Here is a 9227-nt window from a genome sequence, read left to right as displayed (position 1 = left end):
TAGAGCGTTGGAGACTAGAAAATCCCACATTTCACCTACCTTGTGGGAAATGTACAATTACATTGCAAGATGTTGCTATTCTATTTGGGTTATGAGTGGACGGAGAACCTTTGACAAGTTCATTACAATATGATTGGAAAACTGTTTGTGACGAGCTCTTGGACGTTCTACCAGATGATCTGAAAGGCTTAAGATTGAGTATTTCGTGGTTAGCATCCAAATTTCCAGAATTTTCTTCCGATGCCGACATCAACATACATAGGTATGCACGAGCGTACATTATCCAAATTTCCAGAATTTCCTTCCGATGCCGACATCAACATACATAGGTATGCACGAGCGTACATTATGCAGCTTATTAGAGGATTTTTGTTCGCTGACAAGTCGAACACTCTAGTACATCTTATGTTTCTCCCTCTACTGTCTAATTTCAAGCATGCTGGTACATACTCGTAGGGTAGTGCCTGTCTTGCATGGCTTTATAGAGAACTTTCACCGACGCCGCTGATACTACTACAGGTATGGACTTATGATAGATTTAAAATTATAGCACCACAAGTCTAGTTATAGACCCCAGGTCATTGTTCACTCAGAGTCAGGTATTATTTCATTTATATATTTATTCCATTATCATTTTATGTAAGAATATAAATTACTTGTATTTTTTTTATATAATTTTAGATGGAGTGGTGTATTAGTTGCCTTTAAACGGTCAGCAAATATGTTTGTTGCTAGTATATCAAAAAATATTTGGCAGACTGATGCACAATCAGACAATAATTGTATATATAAATGAATATTTAAAACTTTTAAGGTGTATAATTTTTTTTTTTTATTGCTGTCATGAGGGTCAAGACATCTGGTTGACCATCTTATATGCTTCCATATAGTAAAGTGACATCACCCAAATCGCGTGTTGAGACAATTCGGTCTGCGACAAATGGTACCTTCATTATGTTATACACTCCCGACACTACACCAGATTTATTTGAGAGGTGAGCATGACCAAGACTGGCGTCGAATTCATACAAACTATATATCCCATTGGTGTGCACGTCATGATCGTTGTGCACATGGAGAAATAAAAAATGGACTAGCTTTATCATATGACTATTTTTCCTAATACGATTCAATCACGAGGCGATTTATCACACCTGACAGCGCTTACTATTACTGCATGGTAAGATATTTATAATCTTACACTTCCCAAATATATGATATGAATATTATTTAATATTAATTATTTTCATCGTACAAAATAATGTTATCGAAGATGTACAACAATATTCAATACAACACAATTTACTAAAGTTGGGTTCAATGTGTGACCAAACACTAGTTAATGTAGAAAGTATTATTCAAGAAACAAGACGACTCAATGTTGTTGACATTGATCGTAGACGATAATGACAATAAGGCGAAGATAATTTAGAGGCACACAAAGACAACCCCCATGAGGTAAGCGCCAGAGGGATCGTCTTTAAACTTTATGTAAACTTCTATTTTGAAATTAAAGAACTAATTTCTCTTTTTCTAAATAAGACTCTACCATATACATAAGATTTTTTTTTTAATTTGTAGAGATGTACTACTTAGTTAAGTCAAAATTTTGTTTTTAATATGGGTGCAGACTAATTAAGTTTTCATTGTAGATTAAGTATATAATTAAGTTTAGTAATGAAGAAATTTGTTAGTTAAAATTTTTTTAAAAAAAAAGTTAAAATCGAAAAAAAAAAAACAAAGGCAAATCGTGGACCTGGTCCACGAGTATGTCTTTGACCAGTCCTCTGGCGCTAACATGGTGCTGACCTGATGCGATTAAAAGCTAATTGTATACCAGGTACACGATTATCTTTCCTCTAAAAAACTACCTTATTTTTGTTAATACTTTCCATTCCCATCTATTTTTTAAAATTCTTTCCCATCTACCCATTTTTGTCATTAGTTTGAAAAACTACCATATTCTTGAACTTTATTCTGTTGTCTATATTTAAGAAGTGTTTTTTAAAATTCAATCCAAATTTTGAAAATTAAAAGAAAAAGTAGTTTTTCATTTTTTTTTAAGAATTTGATTGAGAATTTAATTGATTAATTAGGAAATATTAAAAGATTAAGAAAAAAATGTCGCCAAGAAATTATGAAAAAGAACTGGTTCTCTAAGGAGAAGTTCCCCAGTGCCTGTTCGGTCGGGCCAATGGTTGTTCTCCACTAACCACAAGGATATAGGGACTCTATATTTCAGCTCGACCAATAGGGAGAGGGGTCGCCCTATTTTCTTTTTTGCATCAATTCTCATCCACTACCTATTAGACCTTTTTTTGGGGTATATAGCTTAGTTGACAGGAATTGATCTATTGAATAGAGAGAACTCCACCTCCAAAGAGGCTTTCTTCGAAATAATCTTGATCAGAAACAACAATTGTCTTTATAAAAGGTTATCAAATGGGATCTTACTTTTGAGAAATTTTTATTTTTACTAGTTGGAACTGCGCGTGTTGTACGTGTTTCATAATATTGAAAATGAAATGTACATGCAGAAGTTAAAATAAGAGTCTTATTTTTTATAATCATTTTTTTTCTTTTATGTGTGATGCTTAAAAAATAGGGATAAAATGTAATCTCTTTTTATTTTTTTTTTACTTGTAATGTTAAATAAAGATAAAATGTGATCTCTTTTTTAAAATTATTTTTATTTTAATTTGAATTAAAGATAAAATTTGGTTTTCTTTTATTCTTTTTTGTTTTACATGTTAAAAAATGATAAGAAGGTATCTACTACTGTTAAAAATGCTACGACCTATGTTATAACAATTCATAAGATAATTATAAAAAATTGTAGAATAGATAAAATAATATTAGAAATTAGTAACCCAATTCGGTGCAAATCACATACGTCTGAGGGGCAGAATGCCCAGGAAAGATAACTTCATTAATATCAACGATAAACAATTATAATATAGTACTTATTTGTAATAGATGCACGATTACAGTGACTCTTGCACAGCTTTATTACTCAATAATAACCTAGGCTCCCCTTAGGTGTGAGACTCTTTTCACGGTGTCTTAGGTTCTCCCTAAGTTATATTATCAGTTAAGCAAATCTTAGGCCTCTCCCTAAGCTCAAGACTTCTTCTCTATAAGACTTGAAATCCCCCCAAGCCGTGAGCCTCCCTTCTCACTCATATTGTATCTTTCTTTCTAAGAGCAAAGTCCCCTTTGTTCGAATGGCTTAGGCTCTCCCTAAGCTTGAGAATATCTTCTTAAAATAACTTCTTGCTCACAATGTGAGAAACACAAAGTAGGCCTTCAATAAAACTCAGCTTTGTCAATGCACTACTCTATTGACTGAATACACACTAAGTTGTTTTCCCAATATGAGTTTTTCACAAAATATAATACGGCCAACCTTTTACAAAAGACAAGGAACCCTTTAAATATGAGCAGTAGAAACACAACAGATAACCCTAACTTCCATAGCAATCAAGAGCTAAAAAAGAAAAAAATATATCGACGGAATAAAATAACAAAGGAAATTAACGATAAGAAAAGTGTTTTGCAGGATCAGCATGTCTTAGACATTCCTCTTCCTGAAACTACCAATACAAGGACACATCTCATAACATCTGACATGCTTAAACAAATATCGTCAACCCGACAAAATCTAACACATGTGATGTTAAAAGAATAGGATAAAATGTGATCTCTAAATGTCAAAAATAGGGGGGAAATGTAATTTTTTTAAAAACATATATATTTTTTCTTTACATATGAGGCTCAAAAATAGGGAGAAAAAGTTTATTTGACGATATTAATCGTCATCTAAAATAGGTAAAAGAAAAAAATCAAAAGTTTTTTTCGTAGTCCTTTCAAGATAGTATAGATTTTGTTTATTTTATTTATATTTTATTTTCGTTAGAATAGTGAGAGTGGATTTTAGAGGAAAAGAAATTGCTAACACTTATTTAACTTTAGGCCTAATCTGACAAATTTAAGAGTTGAGGATAGAATTTGATACAACTAATCAAGTTTAAATAAAAATTGGAATTTTCCCTAAAATAAGGGTACGTACCTTGGTGGGCATGTTGGCCGAAAGCTTTGTTCTTTATATTATTTTGTCTACTCGCCTTATAATAAAAACTATCTAATTTATTTTATATAAACATTCTTCAAACTTGCTTTAAAAAATTGTTCTTAAAACTTATTCAGATTCTTAAAACTAATAATCATATTTGAAAACTCGTTTTTATTATGTATAATTTAAAATATGCTATTCAAAAGTAAAAATCATATATATATATATGGTGACACAAATTTAAAATTTAAAATTTAAAATTTATCATCCAATAGGTTCTAATATTTATTTTCTCTTAACTTCTAGCTTTCCCAACCAAAATTGACTAATACAACTTTTAGTCAATACTCAAAATCCAAGAGCCAAAGTTAGATATACATCTAAAATATTTATTTGCATATAGATATAAATATGTATTCGTTTATTATATTAGTTTTGTAAATTAAATAAACAAAATTATATATGGAAAAAATAATGTGAACATTAGAATATATATATATATATATATAATGCTTCCACCAATAAATTTCTCATGTTTTATATAAACATGTGGAAGAGTAGATGAACAATATTATAATATGTATTATATTATTTACTTCTTAGTGCTCTTTTTGTTAACAGTATAAAAATGAATAAATAAACAAGTCGAAGTTGATGAGCAGTCAAATGCCTTTGTATATTTTAAGTGATATTAGTTGATTTGGATTGACTAATTGTTAACATCAATTAATTAATGAAAATATTATTTAATGTCATTATGGGAAAACCAAGGATGATCTAGTAAGAGAGGACTATTCTAATTAATGATTCACCCAAAGAATTAATTAATAAGCTCTATAATATTCTATTAATAATCTATTTGGACCGCCATCCTTTCTCCATTAAAGCTGATAATTAATAGTAACACATCATCATAATCTATGCTTTTAAATACAAATCAACGCAACCATATATTACATATAGTTTATACTCTCTACTCTAAGTATCAATAAATAAACTTAAGTTACAAGTACACAATTCTTAGACTTTTAAATTTGTCTTTTTTGAAAATTTCTAAAAGGATTTTTAATCTTCCCAAAATTCTATATAAAATTGAATCAACATTTACATATAATGTATTGTATTTGTAGATCTGGTTAACTTTAAACATAAACCCTTAAACAATAAATTTTAACACAAGGTGAAAAATCTCTTTTTTCTTTTAATAATTTGATTTTTTTAAAAAAAAAAAAAATTAGGTGTATCTAACACTATACTCATCTTTGTACATCTCACTAAATTGTCTAATCATAATTTGACACGTAATAAATTCTTCTTAAATCACTATTTATTTATTTATTTTTACTACCAAATGCTACTTATATTCATCATTTAATGAATTAAATGATATATTAATTTATCATTACTTTATTTTATGAATTCTTAATGATACTATCGTGATAAACAAGAAAATTGAGTTGGTGTGGAGAATTCTACATACTATAATATTACTGAAAATTTTCACGATGAGTAAAAGTAGATGCATCTCAATGAGTTTTTTTTTTTTTTTTTTTTTTTTTTCTGTCATGTGGCTACCAACTAACAGACAAGTATTGTTCTAGAGAAATAAAAAAGAAAAGAAAAGAAATTATACATTAATTAATATATTTGTATTGATGCGCTAAGGATAATGTTTGGATTGGTACAAGATTAGGATGAAAAATATTAATGAAGTAAGGCAAAAATTAATTGAGACCAAGTTGAAGATCCAAAGATTTACAAGAAGGGGAAGAAGAAGAAGAGGAGGAGTGGAAAACGACAGGATTAGGGGATCCGGACGACATGTCGGCCGGTGTCAAAGTGAAGAACGAGCGTCGTGGTTGAGGTAAAAAGGAAAGAGAAGAATCAAAATGGATGAATTCGGCGTCGTTTTGGTTGAAACTAATTTGGGAAGAAGAATCATCAGAGAAAAAACAAGGAGGAGAAGAAGGATAATGATAAAGAAAATTATTAGTAGTAGTTTGAAAATTAGAAGGTTGAAGATAATAACTAAGAGTAGCTTTTCTTGCTTGAAGTTGCATCTTCTTCTTCTTCAATCTTTCTTTCTTGTGAGCATTTTGATGGCCTCCCAAAGCTTGAGAATTTGTAAACTCTTTGAAACAATATTGACACTCAAATTTTGGTTGTTTAACAAGAATGGCTTCTTGTTGTTGTTGTTGTTGCTGCTGTTGTTGTTGTTCAAAACACACTGTTGTTGTTGAAGAATTTACACTTTCATGATCTCCTTCACCAATATTATTACAAGACTGATCTTTGAAGCAATAAGAATTGTTTGATGGGTTGAGCTCAATTCCAAAAAGTTTTACTTTTTTTTCCATGCAAGAACCTCTTGAAAATAACCCACTTTCCCTTTCTTCAAAATTACAACTCAATGAGTCCTTTCCCATCATGGTGAAGAGAGGAAGAAAAAAGATGGAATTTTTTTCTTTTTTAATGAATTTGAAGAATTGAAGGGATTTGGAGAGATTGGTGTTTGTTTTATACTGAAATTTGGAAATGGTTTACAACAAAATGCAATAATAAAAATAGTGTGTGACATGTCAAAAAAGAATAATAGTTTCTTATTATTTAAATTTTAATAATCATCATGAAACGGCAACGGCAAGCCAAGAGGTCAATAAAATAAGTCTTTAAATGAAAGGGGATAAAGAAAAGTCAGAGCATAGAAGAAGTCTCTCGTCTTTTTTTGTTTCTTTTTTCTTTCTCTCTTTCATGCAATATTTTTGTGTTCAAATAACTTTTGAATATAGTATTAGATATACATGGAACCTTCCTCATCATAGGGAGATTTAGTGTTTTTTTTTTTTTTTTTTTTGAAAAATTTCAATTTACACCTCAATTTTTTGAGGTTTTATTAATTAAACCTGAAGCAATAATTGTATGAATTTAAATCTTGAACTTCTATAAATGTATCTATTTAACATTCTCTTTATCCTCCTTCGAATTTAATTCAAAAAATATCATACGAAATATATAATTGTTTCGATTAAGTTTCTAAATTGCTATAAGTGAATTGATGTAGACTATTTATTAAGATTACATTTGAAAATTGTTTGTGGATTCAATTCTTATACATTTGTAGACTTTTCCAGATGTACCCAATTAAAAGTTGTCATTGTTAATATATTTTTTAAAAATATATATTAAAAAAGTAAGAAAATGAGAGCATGGACTTAGGTGCAGTCTAGATAATTAGAATTGATGTTTAGACAACTTTCAAAGAAAAAATCTTAATTGATTTGTTTATGAAGTTTTAAGCGATAAATTGATAAAATTATAAGTCTCATATGATATTTATAAAAAAAAATAATAAAAGGTATAAATTGATGAAATTAATGTCATTATTATTTCAAGGTTGAAAGTGATATAACTATAAAACTTAGGGAGTAAATTGTTATTTTTTTTTTTTTTTTTTTTATTTTGTTAATGGTGAATTCACATTTGTTTATGGAAACGCACTTGAAAGAGGGGAAAAAATTGAATATAAAAAAAATGAAATAATACAATTATTTTAGGTAGCACTTAAAGGGTAATGTTTAAATAAAACAAAACAAATATTCGAATGCTTCAAAGAGAAGATTAAGTTTGATTAATTAAGAAAATTAATATAAGAAAAGCAACGTAGACGAAAAGTCAAAGAAAGTGGGGGATTGTGATCACCTTCAGGGAAAGAGAGCTGCAAATGGATAACTAAAACCCACCAATATTAATAGTTCATTGGATTCTTATAATATAATTTTTTTTTTCTTATTATTTTTCTAAAAAGTTAAAGTGCTTATTTGGGAGATTGTTTTCAAACCATTAGTCTCACTTTCCTTTTTCTCCCTTTTTTTTAACATGATTTTCTTTCAAGAATTATGATATGGTGAAATTTTGTTCAACTAAATATTTTACTATAACCCTAAACTTATTATTCACACATCCTTTTCAGAGATGCCCTTAAAAGCTTGTTAATTACGTCTATTAATTTAAGAAAAATTATTTTAAATGACAAAAATGTTGAAAATATTTATAAATAATAGTAAAATATCACCACAAAAATTTAAAATTGTTCATCAATACATTGTCGATAAATTTTAGAAAATGCCACTAGTTAGATCTTTACCCTTTTAATACACCAAGCAAAATTGTAGAAAATAAGTGATATATAAACCATTTGTTAGTATTTATATAACTCAATTAGTAAAACAATTATAACCCATAATAAATTTAGAATTTAAATGTTCGAAACTTCACTTTCATATATAAAAATGAAAGAAGAATTATAAACGCTTTTCATACAATCAAATTAAAAAATGTAAAAATTTAAAGGCGGTGGATGGGAAGTCCCATCTAGTACAATTGATGAAACAATGTTAAATTAATGATGGATAGATTATGAAGTGAATTAGGGTAGGTTTGTAAATGAGAAGCACAATTTAGAGAAAAAAAAATTATTGATAAATGTTGACTAAATATAAGAATAGTAAGAGAGAGTAGTTGCCAAAGCCAAACAAAGGAATATTAAGAAGTGGGCAATGATGTAAGCATATATACTTATAAAAGAAAAAAAAAATAAGGAAAAGGTCTAAAATGAGATCTTGGGCATATCTTCATAGAGCAGGCAAAGCTCAATATTTTAATATTTATCATCACCCTCCAAAAGCATATGTTTTTTTCTTTTCTTTATGGGTCTTTGAATAAATATTATCTTATGAGAATGAGTCATAAAAAGCTTTAATTTTGGTTGGACACATGTAAATTTAAGGGCCCCACTTTGTAGGGCTTGTTGGAAACTCTTAGATTTTGCAAGTATAACATTTTCTATTATAAGATCCTTCCCACTATTGGAGGGACTTCTTTTTTCAACCAAACACTTTATTTTTATTTTTTTTTCTCTCTCTCTCTATCTCTAAAAATAATTCCTACTTTTGGAGAAAAATGTTTCCAAGTAGGCATGCTGTCATGAAGCATTTCATTATCATAACATGTGGAATATTAAAATTGAAAAAAAAAAAGGGTATATAAATAATAATAATATGGGTTATTATCAATATTAATATGGTGCCTTTGGGTATGGCTATGTGACTATATATGGTGGGTGGGTTGGTTTGATTGATTGATTGAATTTCATTTT

General features: G+C 28.7%; 1 protein-coding gene across 1 annotated transcript; it reads right to left on the bottom strand.

The window, feature by feature from the left end:
- Positions 1-5702: 5702 nt before the first annotated feature.
- On the bottom strand, positions 5703-6593 carry LOC120081946 (zinc finger protein 5-like). The gene has a single exon (XM_039037136.1). It carries the CDS (start codon positions 6499-6501, stop codon positions 5797-5799), a length of 705 nt encoding a protein of 234 aa, XP_038893064.1. The 5' UTR covers positions 6502-6593; the 3' UTR covers positions 5703-5796.
- Positions 6594-9227: the final 2634 nt, after the last annotated feature.

Source organism: Benincasa hispida, chromosome 7 (assembly GCF_009727055.1).
Source record: "Benincasa hispida cultivar B227 chromosome 7, ASM972705v1, whole genome shotgun sequence".
Classification (NCBI taxonomy): domain Eukaryota; kingdom Viridiplantae; phylum Streptophyta; class Magnoliopsida; order Cucurbitales; family Cucurbitaceae; genus Benincasa; species Benincasa hispida.
Note: the sequence above shows the minus strand (reverse complement) of the source record. Positions and strands in the feature narration are given on the sequence as shown.

Excerpts from the sequence above, each read along its gene's own strand:
- LOC120081946 (XM_039037136.1), bottom strand. The coding sequence starts at position 6,501 with ATGATGGGAAAGGACTCATTGAGTTGTAATTTTGAAGAAAGGGAAAGT.